At 36.6% G+C, this 19,958-nt stretch overlaps 1 protein-coding gene across 3 annotated transcripts in view; it reads left to right on the forward strand.

Annotated features, from left to right (window-relative positions):
• Nucleotides 1-19,591, forward strand: part of KANK2 (KN motif and ankyrin repeat domains 2) — a 107,806-nt gene extending 88,215 nt beyond the window's left edge. For 2 of the 3 annotated variants that reach the window (XM_026716806.2, XM_087925997.1), the window contains exons 5-13: nucleotides 4,000-4,107; nucleotides 4,190-4,292; nucleotides 4,760-4,996; nucleotides 6,083-6,170; nucleotides 6,718-6,937; nucleotides 12,755-12,897; nucleotides 13,199-13,399; nucleotides 14,399-14,497; nucleotides 15,869-19,591. In XM_026716806.2, coding sequence (XP_026572591.1) covers nucleotides 4,000-4,107; nucleotides 4,190-4,292; nucleotides 4,760-4,996; nucleotides 6,083-6,170; nucleotides 6,718-6,937; nucleotides 12,755-12,897; nucleotides 13,199-13,399; nucleotides 14,399-14,497; nucleotides 15,869-15,928 — 1,259 coding nt within the window. In that variant the 3' untranslated portion in view covers nucleotides 15,929-19,591. The remainder of the gene's footprint in view (nucleotides 1-3,999; nucleotides 4,108-4,189; nucleotides 4,293-4,759; nucleotides 4,997-6,082; nucleotides 6,171-6,717; nucleotides 6,938-12,754; nucleotides 12,898-13,198; nucleotides 13,400-14,398; nucleotides 14,498-15,868) is intronic. The other variant, XM_087925998.1, reaches the window with a different exon arrangement.
• The last annotated feature ends 367 nt before the right edge of the window (nucleotides 19,592-19,958 follow it).

The following is a 19,958-nucleotide window of genomic DNA, read 5'->3' on the forward strand; positions in this document are numbered from 1 at the left end:
AAGAATTGCTGTGGCCTGTTAGTGTCCCAGTGTGAATGGTACATCTGTGTAAAGCCCTATTTATGAATTTTACCTTCAATTTGGTAGATACAGTATATTGAACAGATAGACTCAATAAAATAAGAGAAATCAAACCTTGTAGTTAAAAATTAATCTTTAGCCAGTGTTTAAATATACATAGCCATGTCCTTGTTTCATTTGCCAACAGCCCATGTCCCAGCCATAAGCTGCAACTAGAAACAAGATTTTGCCATGACGTAATGCATCTTTCTCTTTCTTAAGCAAGGTTGCATTACAATGTTTTATTTTATTCTTTTATTTATCAAATTTAGAGACTGGTTATCCATTCACAGAGCGACTCTGGACAATGTACAATTAAAAACATAAAAACCATGTAAATATCATAGATCAATAACAGACAGGCAAAACAGGAATAAATTAAAGTTAAAAGTGGGGGGCCCTTCAAGACAGTTTGCCAACCCTAAGGTTGCTACTCCACTCCAAGTCAGGCGCAAGCAAGTCAGCAGAGTCAGGTCTTCAAACTCTTCTGAAAGACTAGGAAAGTGGTAGCCTGTCTCGTTTCTGGGGCCAGGGTTGATATTTTGCTTATGTATTTTCCTTTAACTGGAATATTACCTTATAAAAAGTTCAGTTCATGCACATAATGTTTAAAATGACACACAGCACTATATCAGTTTATATCTGGACCTATTAAAAATAGTCAGGACAAAAGACTGATTTCCATAGTCTTTAGAGAGATAAAAAATTCTGGCAGAATCCCTTTGTCAAAGTCAGGAGAAAAATGTTAAAGCCGGGCCTGCAAATTTATTGCAAAATTCAACTGTTTTCTCACACAACTTTAATCTTAAAAGAAGCATTCATAGAAGGAATTGGCTTTTTGGCCACAATTTATAGTAGGAGCAAAACAAAAAGGCAGTTTTAAAATAGTCTGTGGAATTTCCAGTGGGGAGGTCAAATATTCTTGAGCAAAAAGATTATTGGAAGCTGAAGTTATGATGAAGATAAGCTAAAGTTACCTTTGTCCAATAGACCTATGAGGTGGGCCAGAAATGCTTCCTTAGGCTCAGAATTAGACTAAGCTACAAATCTCTGGAGGATACAACTCTGCCTCACAATTCTTTTCTTAGCTCTCTGCTGGTACTTGGTGTATTCTTAACTCTGCATGTGGAAATCACAGCAGAATCTCCAACATGAGGTAGAACTCCCTTGGGATGAGCAGCCTACATTCTTGGCATCAGGACCTGGATAAACATTGGGAGCTTTTCCAGCTGTTGCAAAGTTGCAACATGAAAGCCAACTGAGCCTCTGTGGATCAATGTGTCTTTAGGGTTTCCCTAAGATCTTATTTGTCTGATCATCTTCCTGCTGCAGTTGTACAGTTGATTGCAGAAAGGGACTTTTGTTTTCAGAGCAGTGAGTGTTGCTTGTGGAATAACTGCATTGCTTGGGGTCTATTGCAAGGGGTGGTCTGCAGGATGATAGAAAAAATGTTCATCCCACTCCTGTAATCCCTGCTTTGTTGTGGGGTAGCAGGACTAAAAGAAAACAATTCCTTAAAATAACTCATGACTTGACGTAAGTTTCTTCCGGTGGTTGCTGAATGGAAATTGTAGACAAAGGCAAGGAGATGATAGCCTTGATTAAACCAGCAAACACTGGTGAACATATTATTTTCCTGAGATGTCTAATTAAAACTAAAGACTCCCTCAAGTCAAGTTTGATTTCTGGTGGCTGTTTGGACAAATATATCTAGTTGCTTGAAAACAATACAGAAGTGATTTACCATTGTCGTCTTTAAGGATGTTGCTTTCAATTTCCCAATCTTGCATTCAGCTATGGGATTTCCTAGTGATCTTTTGAGGTGCCTTTTTTCAAAATCAGCTAAAATTGTCTACGTGTTGTCACCTGCTGAGTGACATGTTTAATTGTTTATTTATCTATTCTCCTAATATCTTTCAACTCTCTGTCCCTAATGTCACAAAGAGACAAACTGTTATTATACTTAACTGTTAGTTTAGTTTCTCTGTATCATTCCAGCTAGAACCATTGCTTCTTTTAAAACAGCCAATGCCTGGTATGACTAAATGCAAATCTATAGAATTCATCCCAAGTTACAACTTAAGAGAAAACTGGTATTTGCCAAGATAAACCCATAATATAGTAAAAAATACTAGAAATGTAATGATACAGAAGGAACATTTTATCATATGTGATGGACTTGTACAAAGTTAAAAAAAATACTGGAAAGAAATTTTAGATTTTTTAAAATTGAAACCACATTTTGCTTTTACTAGATGTAATTCCAAGAAATTTTAACAAAAATGTTATAGTTTATGAAGATACATGTTTATAATGGGGAGGATAAACCTAGCAGACTATTGGAAAACAGATCTGTTATTGACTATATCAATTTGGAAACTTAAACTTGGAGATTACGTAGCAATGGCAAAACTAACAGCTTATATTCATAATAGAAGTTTGATTAAATTTAAGGGATAACTTTCATATAATAAATTATGCAGCAAACCTATGCATTTAGAAAATGGTTTTTAAGAGAGGAAGCTGGCCAAGAATTTGACTGAACGAGTAAGTAAAATACAGTAAATAAAACAATCTCTATATATTTAAGTAGCATTGCATCCAGGCTCCAACATAATGCTTGATTGCATGTGTCCATGAATATTTTCTTTATATCCCCCATGATACAGTTGAAATGACTGTTTATATTACCAAATTATTTTTTTAAAGGAAGCAGAACTGCCCTATCTTTAAGCAAAACTCCAATCGCCTGGATTGATTTTCATTTTTTGGCCTCTAGTGGGCTTTATAATCTTTTTTGTGGCTGCAGTCAACTTCAGTTTGGAAATGTATTGAAAAAAAGACAATAACAGGGAGTATCTCATGGCAGAGGGGATGTGGGTGGGATGTTAAGCAGCTTGATTCTGCTGACCCCATAATGTGAATGTGCAAGCTTCTCAGCAGCCATCGGTAAAAATGCAGAAGTTATTATTTACAGAACTCCAAATGTGCTACCATCCCCAAAATAGGAAAATTATATTAGCTACTCTAATAGTGGGTGAGCATCTGTTAAACTAGAGGCATAATCTCCAATTTAATCACAAGGGTGCTCTTCTGGAAACTAGATGAAGAACCAATCTTCACAGAGGAGCCAAGATAAGCCCATATATTGGGCATAGCCTGAAAGATACTTGACTACAAGTTTCTTTTATTCTTTTTTCCATATAACTTTACTATTCATTTGCAGAACACATAATTCTTTGTCTTATGCTATTTCTTTCAATATCAATACATCTCTACATTTTTTACAAATTATTATGATGTTGTGAATTTATGAATGTTGGTAAAAAAACATCATAGCTTAATACAAGGAGGGAATATTCCTTGTGTATAAAAAAAGTTCCATAAAGGTAGTTCTCAATTTATAACCATTTGTTTAGTAACCATTTGAAGTTACAACAGCACTGAAAAAATGACTTATCACCATTTTTCACACTTACATCCATTGCAGTATTCACATGGTCACATAATCAAACTTCAGACTCTTGCCAACTAGCATGTATTTATGACAGTTGCAGTGTCCCAGGCTGTGTAATCACCTTTTGCGACCTGCTGACAAGCAACGTCAATGGGGAAGCCAGATTCACTTAACAACTGTGGCAATAAAGGTTGTTAAAGTGGGGTAAAACTCATTTAACAACTGTCTTGCTTAGTAACAGAAATGTTGGGCTCAGTGATGGTTGTACATTGAGAACTACCTGTATATATTGTTCCCTGTTTTCCAGGCTTGGAATGTTAAATTATTATATGGCACTTGGCCAGGTTGTAATCAAGCCATGTATTACATACATGGAGCAATATTGCATTCCTTAATGTGAAACCACAAAACAGCAATATTGATACTACATAATCAAAAAGACATCCAAGGGGCAGCAATCTGTTGCCACTCTCCTGTTTCAGAGCCCAAAGAATCACTAGAGAAAACTGAAGATTCCCTTCTTGACTCCCTCCAAGTGGTTCCTTGCCTCTCTCAAGAACCTAAACTGGATGTTCAGAAGGAGGATCAAGGTAAGAAGGGGTGGTGGTGGTGAAAGGTGCCATGGAATCCTCTGACAAGTTGATATTACTACCTTCATTTTTTTCTCCATAGCTTCATCTACTGCAGGGATCCGGTCAATTATGAAGAAGAAGGAAGAACCTACAGAAATAGTGACTAGCAAGAAGAGCCTCCAGTTTGTGGGTGTCAATGGAGGGTAAATCTCAGTTTCAGAATTATAAAGAAAATGGGAAGCTCCCACTTCATTCCTCAATTCCCCAGTTCATTCCTCAATTCCTTAATTGAGGAAACAAGGCATACAGGACTTGTTTCCTTCTGTAATCTTTAATTTGGAGTTCAAAGAAGCAATATGCCATCTTCACCTCAAAGAAACACAACAACTGAACAATTTTATCAGAGTTTGCTTAGAAGTCCTATCATAATCTATCATTGGGTGAGAGCTCTACTTATCCTTGCTGCTTTTATTGTAAGTTGCCATTTGTACCAAGACAGGTTTCCATTGTCCCATTGTGACCTGCAAGATCCCAAGTCACCTGGCATCTCTGAAGTTCTTCATTCTTGAAATGCAGTGGTAGCACACAGCCAGGGTTTGCAATAGTGTCTTTCTGTTCTGAAGAGAATCTGGAGAACTTTCTCAGACTTTTTTTGGCTGTGTTGTTCCAGGTATGAGTCTACCTCTTCTGAGGACTCCAGCACAGCTGAGAACATCTCAGACAATGAAAGTACTGAGAGTGAATACCATGAGGCAAGTGAGGGCCTTCCTGCTGGGCAAGGAATTGTAGCTGAAGCTCCAAAGCTTTCTGGAATAACCACAGATATATTACATCCTGGAGTACCTGTTGAGGTGGGGAAAATGACCACAGCAGAAGGTCCCAGCAAGGAACCAGCAGACAAAACTGGGTAATCACTAGTTTGGACATCTTCAGAGCTCTTGAGAGTCTGCACTATGCACTGTATGCTTTACATAGCCATTAATTCCACCCCTCAACTCTTTAAAAGCAATTTAAAGTTGACCTGCATCTATCATCATACATTCAGATTAACAGGCTATTCTTCTGACCCCAAACTTCCCAACCCCACAAAACCCCGCTGAAATTGCACTATTGTTATTTGATAATAGGATATGTGAGCATCACAAAATGTTTTACCCACCCCTGTTTTACCCAATGCTGTCCTGGAAACAGTTTCAGAGTTCTTTTCTTCTTGAGTAAAATAACTCTCTATATGTTGTATTGTAAGGGCTGTAACAGTTGTTGCACAACTGTCATTGAATTATAACCCTGAATTAGCACAAAACAGAACAATTCACTGTAAATGCTCTGTATTAATTTTCCCTCTCAGAGAAACTTCCTAATTTAATGCTAAACCACAATTTAGGATTATTGCTCTATGTAATCTTGATCAAAAACTTAGTTGATATATTCCCTCTTTTTCCTCCCCCTTCCACTTGATTTATAAGCACACTTCCAATGAATTAATAAACAAGCTGACCACAAACTGAATTAGAATGCTGACTGGTTTTAAAATAAACATTTTTCTTCTTCAATTGTATCTGATTTTCAGATCAGTCAATCCCTGCAGTTTTCTTGGCAAGGTTTTTCAGAGGTGGTTTGCCATTCCCCCTTTTCTAGAGCTGAGAGAGTGACTGGCCCAAGGTAGCTTCATGCCAAAGACAGGATTAGAAATCAGTCTCCTGGTTTCTATTCTGGAACCTTAATACAGTACTACTCCAAACTGGCTCTCTAAAATAAGTATATATTTTTTCAAAATACAGGATCTTGTTCAAAGTTAAAAAACAACACAAAATTATGAGAACTGAAAATGAATCCTGCTTAACTCTTCCTTATAGCCATGAAAAAGGAAAAGTGAGGAGAGAACAAAAACCCAGTTTTCCGCACATAATACTAAATACTAGCATTAGTAATATATATAAAAACAGACAGGGGCTAAAATGTCCCTCTTTTTTCACTTTTTTTCAATTACCAGGTTGGGTCTCAGCAAGGAGTTGCTTTCAGCTTGTGCAGTTCTTCAGAAATACTTAGAGAGTTCGAATCCACAAATGGATGAAGAGACGGTATACATTTATTTCTTTTATTTTTGTAATAAGTTTTTATTTTATTTTATAACATACAAAAATTCCAATTTCAGTTGTCTGGGTACAAATCATTTTAGGAAATAATAATCACAGTATTTATAATAACATTCATTGCATTAATGTCAATTATACTAATGTTAATAATCATAATAATCATACTATTTTTTAACCAAGTTAACATATCTTCTGTAAATCATTAATCCTTTCATATATTTCCCTGTTTCTAACTCCTTTTTTTGTCAGCTAACCATTGACAAAATAAGTCCCAAGTCAAAAAATATTCAGTTTCTTCATTTTCCTTAATTATAAGTGTTAGCTTATCTGGATATATATTTATTTCTAAAGTTGGGGTGGGTATTTAAAATAATGTCTCTGATACCCTGCCCATTTGCCAGAATATAATAAGCAATGGAAATACTGAAAAAGCACAGAACATTCAGCCATGAAGACAGCATGCAAAAATGGGCCCTAACAATTTCTTACCTACCTCTCCTGTTATTTCTTTTTCTTATATGTACCCTGGCAGAAATTAGCCTATACCTCAATGCTCCACTATTGGCTCAAGCTTTCCTGCCACAAAGAAGCCGATCCAGATTTGATCTCGCTGCACTTGACAGATTTCCGGGCTGTTTCCCCGCAGTTGCTAGAATTCATCATCAATATGGCGGATGCCAATGGCAACACGGCCCTGCATTATTCAGTCTCGCATTCCAACTTCCCCCTTGTTGCAAAACTAATTGAAACTGGTAGGTGGGGACAGAAGAAAGGGAGGGAGCCTTTGTCAGAATAGCCCATCTAAATGAACAGCAATAGCAGTCAATTTCCCAGGGCACTTGGGGCTCTAGAGCCTAGGATGACTTTCAAGCCAGGGGAGCCAGGATCCACTTTAGGCTGGTGAGGACAGTTTGAATTCTGAGAATGTGTTGGGTTGCTGTCATGAACAAAATGATTTGCCAACTTAAAAAATAATTCCTATAGATTATTTGACAGAATTGCCACATTGACATAATTTGCAGAGATTGCTGCCTGATGCTGTTTTTAACCCCCCAGGAAGGTTTCTCCTCTCCTAATTTAACTTTTTTTTTTAAACAAATTTTATTCAGTTTTTAAAAACAAAAATCTCTTTTTAGTGGACAGCATATTTCTGGGTCATCACCTTTACATACAAATATGACAGCATTTATACATTCATATATGCATACTTAATTCTATTATTACCTTTTCCATTCCAAATTTTCAGTAAGGAGAGAAACAAACACATTAATTCTAGCCTCTTTCATTAATCTCAATCGAAACATCTTTTTGTTTCATTTCAATTATTTCAAATATAATCCTTTAATATTTATTTTAAAAATAAAGATAAACAATATGTGTTTGCCTAATAATAATAATAATAATTAGTAATAATAATAAAGTTACCAATATCTCTCCTTGCTTTTAATAGTCTATGTTAACTTATTAATTTAGTTGGTTCTTTAGTCTGTCATATTCCCTTTCCATTACACATTCTTTTTATAAATTCTAGATTAATACAAATTTTAACACTAAAAAAAAAAACGTATAGGTTTCCCCCCTTTTACTGCTTTGAATGTGACACCTCAATAATTAAAATATACCTTTATTCCCTCATCTTGATTCCCAATAAACCATTATTTTTAAGAAGTTACAATAATCATCATTACATCTTTTCATTTGGATTCCGCAGCATATTTCCCCCCCTTGATTTTTAATAAGAGTTATCAGTATCTATATTATCCTATTTTCTAAATATTTTTAATTGCAGAAATATTCTTATTACCCCTTGTCACCCTGCAGAATCCCCTTTTTAATTCATCAACCATTATCTCTGAAAAAACAATTTATTTTCAACATTTTACTATTTCCGTATTTCTTTATTTCATGCACCTGTTTCTTACTGCTTCTCCTCCCCCTCTTCTCATTCCAGTTTATATCCCTCTCTTTCTTAATATCTTCCTTTCCCCTTTTCTGCTGGGTCTTTCTGCCCTTCCTGACTTCACAGGTATTCCCCCTTTTGATTGCCTTCTTAAATCTCAACTTTTTAACCTTCCTTCTTTCCCCACTTCTTTGTAGTGTTCTTTGTGTTAATTGTCTATTTAAAATGTCTTCTCCTTGAATCGACTCCTCCTCCTCTGAAGCTCTTTCTTCTTGTTCTTCAGTCGCCATTTCCATTTTTTCTAACACAGAGCAAAGTGATTTGCCTCTTTCCTGTAGTAATTCTGTCATATTTTTAAGTTCCATTTTTAATTCCCGAAGAAATGTCATCATTATACACTCTTATATTTTATGATTGTTAAAGTCCACACAAAAAACCCACTTTTACTTTCCTTCTTTCTTCTTTCAATTTTCTAAAGTTCTCAGTTATTCCAGCCCAGGGTTTATACCAAAAACATCAATCAATCCCACAGTCAGTCTTTCCTTGCTTTTTCCTTTATTCTGGTTCTGCTTTCACTTTCTAAAATTCTTACTTTGTTTCAATATTACTTTAATGTTATATCCACACAAGTTCATTCAGAAACAGGATGCTTTCCGTTTTGTTTGAGCTCAAGTTTTTGTCAAAAGGTGGCACTCTCCATTATACAAAGTCTTCACCTTTTTCCCCTATTTCTTTATTTAGGGTTTTTCGAGCCTCAGTATTCCAGCACAGTCCAGTCTCCAATTTGTAAACTTTATTATTATTATTTTTTGACAATCTTAAGTCCAGCTTTATTTTATGTCTGTTTATATCCCCAAAATATTTGAGTCCAATTTAGTTAAATCTTTAGTTCCAGCTTCTTCCTTTCCCAGTTCGAAGCCCCGCTTAGCTGTCAAAAATATTTTCTTATTTTTTTTCCTGTCCCTTTGTAATTTTGCCGCTCACTTTTCTTTTCTTAAAAATTCCATGTTACCTTAATCCCGGGGTACTTTTGTTTAGTTGTGTCACCCAGTTGTCCTGGTTCAGATGTTATCCACCTCTTTCTTCCCTCCTGCACAAATCGTAGTCCAGCTGAGTCCTCCTCTTCGGGGTGGCCATTTTAAACCACCGCTGCAGTCGTCTTCGGGGGGAAAAAGACCAAGCCCAGGAGGGGAGATGTGGCTCCCCTCAACCTGGCTTATGGCTTCCCCTTACTCCACCGCCCCTCCAAGGCAGCTTCAGCCCCTAATCATAATGATTGGGGCTCTCCAACAAAAGAGCACAGACCATAGCCGCAGAGAGTCGTGATCTATGGTCCGTCAGCGAGGAGGCTCCGCCTTCTTCCCTCTCCTAATTTAACTTTGACCCCCATCCCCAACCAGGATAGATTTGGCAGATTTCCAACCAATCCCTGCATTTCAGCCTCTCTAACTTTTGTTTTCTGAAAAGGCTATAGAGCAGTCTTAGATATTTATGAAATAAATATGAAGCAATTGGTTGGCATTTTGCCTTACCATGTATTTGCTTTTCTGTTCCTGTTTTAAACTAGGAGAATCTTCTTTTAAAAATTAAATGATGCAGAAAACCTGTTATGAACCAAGGAACCTTCTGTAGGCACCCTGTGGCATGTACTGGTTTCGCATTAATTCTGCTTGGATTTATTTACATTCAACATACTTCCATCCTCCATGGAATTTAGATTTTTCTTTTTCAATAAAATTTTATTTGGGTTTTCACACATACAAAATACAAGTAAAACGTCTTTTTTGAAAATAGCATGGTCCCGGGTTGAACTTCTTTATACAGACACAAAATTCAATTTCATGCTCCTTTTTGTGTTCTATTCCATATCTTATATTATTCTACATTTTCTATATAGTTTTTCCCCTCTTTTAATTTTCTCAATTTTATTTTGATTATATCATCTCAATTCAAATCATTGTATTTATACTTTTGTCTGTTCTGTTTCAATTTCATATTATCTTTTCTCATTAAACAAATGTTCTGTAGTTACTAATTGGAGTATGACACCTTTATATATTTTAATTACATCCATTCAACTCTTATTTAAACTTCAATATATACCTTAAGGTTATGACCTTCAATATAATACATAATACATAACTTCCAATCAAATTCTGTTTGGTACATTCTTATAATACGCACTATATTCTTAAAAAAAAAAAGATTATAAACCCTCATTCCATTCCAATTCAGTTCTATCATTAAAATCTTAACATCTTTAACACTTCAATTAAATATCATACTTCCTTAAAGACACATATAATCTCCATAATTAATTTTCCCTTATTTCTCTTCACATATGTTTTGTAAATTATTAAATATTCATTTTGTTACATTTATTTATTAACAAGCATTCCACTGAATTACAATAGCTATTTTATCAAACATTTTAATCATACATTGTTTCATATTTTCTAAAATTATTTCTGTTTCTAATATAACAACACTATCTTATGTACCTTTGCAGAATCCCCCTTTCCATTAAATTTTCGCCCATTATCTCTAAATAGGCCCTGTTTCTCTATATTTTGTTTCTGTCCTTTATATCTTCTTTTCCTTTCTTTCTTCCTTCTCATCTTCTCCCTCCCCTTTTTACCCCTTTGTCTCCCTACTTCTAATTCTCTCTTCTGCATTTCCCTCTTCTGTTGCTTTCTGATTTTGTACTTATTTTTCACTCTATTTGGGGGGACGGGGGGGGAGTTGTTTTTCCCAATCTTAAACTTTCCATTCTCTTTCCCCACTTTCCTTTTTTCCCCCCACCTAAGATTACTTGTTCATTAAAGATGGCTTCTTCTTTGTCGCAATCTTCTTGTTCTGCAGGCATTTCTTGTTGTTTCTCATTTCCAAATCTCCATTTCTAAAAACTGAAATACGAAGCCAAAAGAACCTCTTGCTTCTTGTGCATCTTCTTTGTACTTTTTAAGTTTCATTTTCAGTTCTTCTAAAAGTGGAGCCATTTTAAACAGTTTTAAACAACCACCCGATTGATTTTAGTCATTCAAATACAATAATCAAAAATGCAGAAATCATCAAGTAATCCAAACAGTCCCAAGTTATTTCTTCTTATTTCTTTTTCGACTTTCTCTTCCTGGGGTTTTTGTTGCGATATTTCAGTTAAAATGTATCCTTTTGGAAGTCTTGTTAAGATTTTGCTGTAAATTCTTTTTAATTCCAGGCAGTCTCGTCCCTTCCATATCCTGCCCTTTTATTCTTTTTCTCTCCTTTCCAGTTTTCAAAAGCTTTTGATTATCCAGAAATCTTTATTATCCCTTTGACTTTTTATTTTCAGCATTAAATGCCTATTAATATCAAAGTGGATTTTTTTCCAATTTCTTGCTTAAGTCTCTTAGCTGTCAGTATAGGAAAAGGAGAAATAAAACCAAATCTTTTCCTTTTTCTCTCTCCTTCGCAGCTTAAAAATCTTCTTAGGGAACAATGTTATTGTTTTTTTTTTAATAGTTTCAATTCCAGGGTACCTTATTTGTTGTTTTTGCTGTTTGACCCGGTCAACCAAAACTTTCTCTTCTTATCTTCCTTCTGCACATTCTTTTCCGGTCGAGTTCTTCTTTCTGGGGGCCATTTCTGACCACAGCTACAACCGCCTTCGAGAAAGGGAGTAATGGCCAGCTGGGGAGGAGAGATGCGGCTCTCCTCAACCCTGCGGGCAGTTTCCCCCTTCTTCACCACCTCTACGGAGTGGCTTAGCCCCAAAACCAGCCGGCTCGGGGCGCTCCAGCGGTGAGCACGGATCGAAGCCTCGCAGAGATGAGGTTTCGGTCTGTCGCTGAAGAAGCTCAAACCGGAAGTCCTCCATGGAATTTAGATTTGAACTTTGCACTGACAATCACCCTATAAAGTAAAAGAGGCTGAAGGGAAAGAGACTCATCAAGACCACTCAATGCAAATGTTTAAAGCTGAATGTCCCAATTCACAGATCAATGCTCTGGTCACAGCAGCACAGCAGTCTATTAGGGAGAACCTGGAGGGCTGGAACTTTGGCAGGAAATGGTTAGGTCTAATGCAAGGGGTGAGGATTTTTCCAAAAACAGTACAAATAGGTGCTTCATCACTGGAGGTTTTTAAGAGGAGGCTGGACAGCCACCTGTCTGAAATTGTATAGGGTCTCCTGCTTGAGCAGGGGGCTGAACTAGAAGACCTCCAAGATCCTTCCAGCTCTATTCTGATTGATTGATATATAGGAGATGGTCATAAGGCCAACTATTTGGGAAACCCAGAGGAAAGATGTATGGTTGTGTCAGGAGGGTACTATTCCCTGCATAGTGCCTCCTGACATAACCCAACACCTTTCCATACACTTTGCATATTTCTCTGATGTTACCAACTATTTGGTATATATGTGAAATGTACTATCATATTGGATCTTCCTTAAAAGATGTTTACCATGTTGGGGTTTAAAATAGAGGTTTCATAGATTTTTGACCAAAGAAAGATAGATAATAGTGGACTCTCTCCAGTAACTTCCATTTATGATATCTCTTTTCTTAGAGACATTATAAACAAATTTTACCACTGCTTCCCAGAGCTCATTTGAAATTGTGGAACCCACAATATTCAAATATTTATTTCCAGAAGGATGAAGTTTTCTAATACAGTCTTGTTATTGTAGGTTTGTGTCATGTGGACCAACAGAACAAAGCTGGCTATACAGCCATCATGCTCACAGCACTGGCTGCCTCTCAGACAGAGAGTGACATGGAGACTATTAAGCAGCTGCTGAAAAAGGGCAATGTGAATGCCAAAGCCAACCAGGTACTAACTTTACCAATAGATTCTTGCAAAATTGGAAGGATAATAATGAGGATGATAGTGACAACCAGAAAGTAGTAATCATACTCTCACATGAGTACATGGAAATTTTTCAAAATCTTTTAAAATGCTGTTAACTGGCTTCAATAGATATACAAAATCTGAATAGAATTTGTGCATCTTCAATATTTTAGATTGTTCTTAATACACATGGTTTTTAAGAGCTAGGCATTGCAACAGGCTTTTCCCTACCCTGCATTTGGCAGCCCCTTAACTCTTTTGGTTTTTCTCCCAACTCCTACAGGCTGGGCAGACTGCATTGATGTTAGCTGTCAGTCATGGGCGTCTTGAGATGGTACGTGCCTTGTTAGCAAGTGCCGCAGATGTCAACTTGCAAGATGATGATGGCTCTACTGCACTGATGTGTGCCTGTGAACATGGCCATGCTGAGATTGTCCGCCTGCTATTGGCTACCCCTGAGTGTGATGTTGCCCAGACAGACAATGTAAGTCCTGCTTAGACTTATGCTGCTGCTGCTGAGTTTGTTGGGTTGTCATCCATCTCAGAGCCCATAGGAAAAACTCTGCACAATAGATTTCATTCAGTTGCCAAGGCAAATTAGAAGTCTTACTCAGTGCCAAGGTTTAGTACTGGACTATTTGAAACACGTAGTAATTTTTTCTCATAATTGAATAACTGCAGCTCAATCTTAGGAAAGAAAGAGAGAAGGAAGCAGGGCATATTGGGAATAAAATCATCAAATTCTTCCACATTTGATTATTAAATTCAAGTAATACTACCCTAACATCCCACACACACACCAACCTCCTTGGTCCTATGTTTGGGTGAGCCTTCTACCATAATTTACCATAATTTTACTATTATCTAAGTGTGTGATTGGAAAATGAGAATTGTGCACATTGCCAAACATTCTCTTTCCAAGAAAAATAAATCAGACAGTTGTTTGCTATTACATATAGGTGGTGGAGGGGATGATTCTCTTGGCTTTGGGGTGAACATTAAGAATAAGATGGGCATCAATAAATCAAATCAATTGATCAATCAGTCGATTGATTAATTGATCAATCAATCAATGTTCCAGTAAGCACTGTTGGAGAATAGTAATTTGTTTTATTTATTGCATTAATACTATTTTGTCAGGGCACTCAAGATGGCATACATAAGGGGTATTTCCTAATTTTACTTCCATAATCATAATCTTGTAAAGTAGAGTGAGTGAGTGGAAATGATTGGCTTGGAGTCAACCAACTATGGTAAAGAACCTCGTCTCTCTGATGCAAGTCTAATACCATACCTGAACTACTACCCTGTATTAATGTTCAAAGAACTGTATGACTCAGTCCCAGATAGCATTTCCTGGAATTCCAGGAAGTGGGAGGGCAACCAAAATGATGACAATTCCTCCTTACAAAAACAGTGACACCCCCCCATAAGCCCCACCATCACTGCAGCCATATGTGTATCTTCTTACCTTCTTCTGTAGGATGGCAGCACAGCTCTCTCCATTGCACTAGAAGCAGGTCAGAATGACATTGCTATCATGCTGTATGCTCGCTTGAACTTTGCCAAAGCTATATCACTGGTGAGTTGCTTCCTATAATTGTAAAAGCATTTGTCATAAAATTACTTGTAAGCTATTTTCTCTTAAAATCCAGGAAACTTCAAGGAAGAGCATTCCCACTAGATGGCTATCCAGTTTTTCTTTAAGAATCTCTGTCAAAGGTTGGAGGGAATGGGTTCTTCTCTTCTTCCTAGTTTTCAACGAAAATTTGTATCTTATAATTGAAGCCCATTAGAACATGCTTTCTCAGCCAAGGAAAGAAAAGTTTTTGCCCTCTTCTATGTGATAGTGCTAGAAAGAGTGAATTTTTCTCTGAGGTAATGAGTTTCCTTAAGCTTTGCTCATAGAACTATTTTTCCTGACAATTATAACCATAGTTGGTGATGTCATCTTTCATTTGGTCTACAGCCTTTTTAACCCCAAAGATAACAGTCATATAGTTCTAGAGAAAAACAGGTTTCAGGCAGAATAAACGACTAAGAAATTATTCTAGTAATCTGATTGTAATTTGGTGTAGTCTTAACGCATCAAGCTAGAAACTGGAAGACCATGAATCTTGATCACAAAGTCTGCTGGGTGACCTTGGACCAATCACTTTCTCTCAGCCCTTGGAAGGAGGCAATGGCAAATCACTTCTGAAAACTCTTGCCAAGTAATTTGCAGGGACACGTCCACACAGAATGGGACATGATTGAAAGGAAGAATTTTTTTTTTTAGGTGGCTCTAATGTGGTATTAATGAAATATTAATGTTTGCAATATAAACACAACCAAGGCAGAACAGGAACAACATGATTCAGAGTCCCTGGGGGAGGCTGACATGCATTTGGTGATAATAACAGAGGACAGATAAGTTTTCTGTGGATTCAGTTTTTTAAAAAAATAAGTTTGTTGATGTTTGAGAACTGTAAGAATCATAGCTGTGATGCTATGACATCACTAAGAAGATGGATCAGATTTTTTTTTCCATTTTGGAGAGTTTAGCATATCCTGTTTTGGTGAAAATCAGGGGAGAATCTGGTTACCTGACAATTACCAACAATTTTTAGTGAAGTGACATGGGAGGTTGGGCACCTGCAACTGATCAAGAGAATTCTAAGATCTTATTTAATCCATTTTGCCATATACCCTCAGGGCAAGTTGTTTATCACTCTGTTTTCCCATATTCCAATCTTCAGTTTGAGTATAATTATAATCCACCCCAAATGGCAGCTAGGCTCAACATGGAGTGGTAAGTGAGCAGGAGATCTGTACATATGTATTAACATGGATTGTTGGGTTTGTGTAGCTGTTGTCAGATAAGGGAAAGGTTGATTAAAAATAATATGCTAAAATGAGGCTGGAAAACTGGGGGTCTTTCATTAAGAAGCAATAATGAAGTACTTTTTTTCAGAATACCTTGGAGCAGTTGAAGCCTGAAAATGCTGATACAATATTCAGTGATACTCTGTAACCCAAAGTAAGATGATATTGTTATCCCAAAGTTTTCTTACTTCTGCTTGAAAATTTGGCAGTCTCGATGAAGGAAATATATATCTACAAAACCATAAACATTGCCAATGTATACAATAGTATACCCTAGAAATGCTTCCTGTCCTTAGCTTCTCTCACTGCCTTCATCAGCTGAAATCTCACCATCTACTCTGCTCAGAGGGAAGAGAAGTGGACCTTCCAGGATAACGGACTTTGTGAGCGTCATTTCGACACTGTGGCCATGTATTCAGCTATGCTTGATGAGATGCAGTTATGTCAAATAGTGAGCCAAAGGGAAGATTGGAAGTTTAAGGTCTCTGGATGTTGCTATGGCTTTTCTGCTTCATCAAAACTAATGTGTCTTATCTTTTTTATCTCAATTATTCAAGAAGCAAGAGACATTGCAGGGCATAAAAGGAGGCCAAAAGGAACAATTGCAGTTCCCCTCCCCAAACATTCAAAAATAGTTTGCCTGAGGTCCACAGGCATTGGCCTCACTGCTAAATTCAAACTTCTCCATACTTCCTTCTAATTATCAATAAGAAGATGCAAAAACTATTTAATCAGCGCCCACATCTTCATGTTTTTACTTCTTCTGTGCATTCCTCAGGTGATTTCCCCACCAAAATGACAGTTTGCTATGAGGGGAACTGCAAAGCCTTGAAAGACCTGTGAAATTTAGTTTCTGAGCACAATGTGATGGCAGGTAAATAGTGAGAGGTGTTCTTTGATTCAGGGGGGGAAATCATCATGTCCATCAGAAAGCATTGGTGCTCCAAAAGGGAAAAATCAGCATTACAGCAACCGAGATTAACCAAAGCTGAGTAGGAAATAGATCCAAATTGAGGCACCAATAAAAAGTTGCCAAGAACTTGATTAGTTTGTTTCCATTCCGTTGTTGTAGTGGGACCCAGCAGACTTCAGATCTATGTCTCTGTATGAACTTCCTTTGCTTCTCTTCATCTAGGAATCTGAAGTGTGCAGCAGCGGCCAAAACAGTCAATGCAATCCTAGGCTGCATTAATAGAGGGATAGAATAAAGATCTCATGAAGTTCTAGTACCACTTTACAGTCTTAATAAGACCATACTTGGAGTACTGCATCCAATTCTGATCACCACAATATAAATAAGAGACTATGGAAGAAGTGCAGAGAAGAGCAACAAGGATATTATGGAGTAGAGGCAAAAACATATGAAGACCAGTTGCAGGAATTGGGTATGTCTAGTCTTAGAAAAAAGAAGGATTAGGGGAGACACGATAGCAATGTTCCAATATTTGAGGGGCTCCCATGCAGACGAGGGAGTCAAAGGCAAGACAAGAAGCAATGGATGGGAACTAACGAAGGAGAGAAGTATCCTAGAACTAAGGAGAAATTTTCGAATAGTGAGAGTGATCGATCAATGGAATGGCTTGCCTTCAAAAGTTGTGGGTACTCCATCACTAGAGGCTTTCAAAAAGAGACTAGACAGACATTTGTCTGAAATGGTACAGGCAGGGTCTTCTGTTCAAGCAAGGGTTGGACTAGAAGGCCTCAAAGTCCCTTCCAACTCTGTTATTCTGTGATATATTCCTGTTCCATTGCAAAAAGGGGAAAATAGTTTAAAGAGGCCAATGAAGGAGTGTCTCTCTAAATCAGCTCCATAGAGAATAGATACTCCTTTCATTTTCTGTTTTAAAGTTATTGAAATTCTGTATTTAATTTACCTGAATTAATTTTTGAAATCCCTAACCTTGTGTGAAGCAGAAATTATTTTTTATTACAGTGCAAAATCACAAAATAAGCAGTGCTTAAATAGATCTAAGATAAGTATTTGACACTGAATTTTACATTTGTCAATATATTTGTATGATAAATATATCACTACTCATAAAATGCAAGTCGTAAAAGAATCATGGAACAAATATATGCTATACATAACAAATACACACCCACTCCCAAGCTAGTGATCCCTGTTTTTCTACTTGTATTTTTACATGCTTTTGAACAAGGAGAGATTTAACTTGGAAATAAGGAGAAATTTTCTGACAGTGAGAACAATCAACCAATGGTACAGCTAGCCTTTGGAAGTTGTGGGAGCTTCATCACTTGAGACTTTCAAGAAGAGATTTGGACTGCCATTTGTCAGAAATGGTGTAGGGTCTCCTTCTTGGATGGGGGATTGGACTAAATAAAGTTCTCTTCCAACTCTGTTAATCTGCTAGGTTGGCAGAAGCTGGGACAAGTAAGTGTAACAAGTAACAAGGATGCTTACACAGCTCTTATTTATTTGAACAAAGTTTGCACAAGAAATTTTCTCCCAGTAAATTGGACTCTTAGCCTAAAATAAAGACTATCCTTGCTCTGTTCAGTCAGATTTACCGAAACTGCACAGTTTTGATGCACGAACAATATGTAATTGATATTATTTGCCTAAATATTGAAATCAATATTAGAAGTTAGGCAAATCCATCCTCTTGTTGAAAGAATCAAGCTGATTAGTGGATGAAAATTTATATTCCATTTGTTTTGTAAGCTGAAAAGTCCTCTTCACGTAATTCTTTGTGTGTCAGATGCCAAACTTTACTCTCCTAGCAAGAAGTGTAATAAACAAGATGAACGATAAAGGTTTTTGTAATTGCTAATCATTTGAAGTAATAAAGGGCACATCTCATTTTTATATCAATATATAGTAATATACACCAAGAAAAGGATTATCTGTAAATTATTCAAATGCAAATTACATGAGGTGTTTTTTAAACAAAAAAAAAAGGCTATGTCCAAAGTGTAGGAAAGACTGGCAGAAGAACTGTGGATGACACTTTGCACAATTTGTATCCTCCTTTGTGTAAAAGTTATTAGAAACAAGTTGAGGTTAGAAGTTGGCTGGTTTATCTGTGACTCTGAATACATAAATGGTACAAAGATTTCTTCTTAACACTCATTATGTGCTGCTGCTTTGAAGCAGTATTTTTAAAGCAATAAGGACGGTTTCAGAAACTTCAGAAATGCACATGTTTAGGAGTGAATTTAAATATTGTATTTGAGATATTGCTTTATATACATATAATCTTTTATATTTTCTATATATTTTCTATACATTTAAATGAACTTGATGCCATTTATATACATCATAATAAAAATAGAATAGAGAACTTCCTTTGCTTCTCGATTAAAGCTATGTGGAAAAAAAACCCCGTAGAAACATTGTCATATATTTTCTTTCTTTACATCAGAAATAAAATGATCTAAATTCAGATTTCTACCAAATGTTTATATATGGAGCAGAGAAGTAATTCTTCCAAAGGGCACAATCCACCTTATGGGGAGGAGGGTCTACCTGCAGCGAATGCCCAAACTGCAATTCCTCTAATTCCTTTCTACAGGATGGATCATTACAGAGAGCTCATAGGTTGCCCTCCCTTCTATTCCCCTCCCCTCTTTCTGCTGACTTCTTTGGAAGAGATATAGTGGAGTAGAGATGAATCTAGTCCCAAGAAAACTTTCTGCACCTTAAATTGGGCTGTGGGCATGTATGGATTCTTGCCTCTCAAATATACAGGGAAAGCTTGTCTTCTTTTAATGCTGAGAGGGATTATGTACACAGGCTTGGCTTGATGAATCATGACATGTATGCCTAATAAAAAATAATTTAATAAAAGTATCTTGGAGTCATATTTTATTTGGTTTGCAAATGATTCTATTGTGATGAAATAGTAAAGGGCTTTTCTCCTTCTGTATTGAAAAGTTATTTGAAGCTAGTTCTGGTGGTGGCTGGGATTAGTCTTATTTTGGGGTGAGGTTTGATACTACACTCTGAATATCTTAGTGGTACTGAGCCCACAGTATTACTACAGGACATCCAAAAGTATTTTATTTTAATATTGGGCAAAATGTAAATTGGCCAGTAATAATCCTTTATTTTTTTATTTTTTGGCCAAATTTGCTATTATTTTAATTATTCACCTGCACATTTTTATAAAGCATGCCCACTCCCAGTCAAAGGATGTCAGGAAATGACAGAAAAAGGG

The sequence above is a fragment of the Pseudonaja textilis genome, chromosome 2 (genome assembly GCF_049901715.1).
Source record: "Pseudonaja textilis isolate UNSWEBS1 chromosome 2, rPseTex1.2, whole genome shotgun sequence".
NCBI classification, from domain to species: Eukaryota; Metazoa; Chordata; class Lepidosauria; order Squamata; family Elapidae; genus Pseudonaja; species Pseudonaja textilis.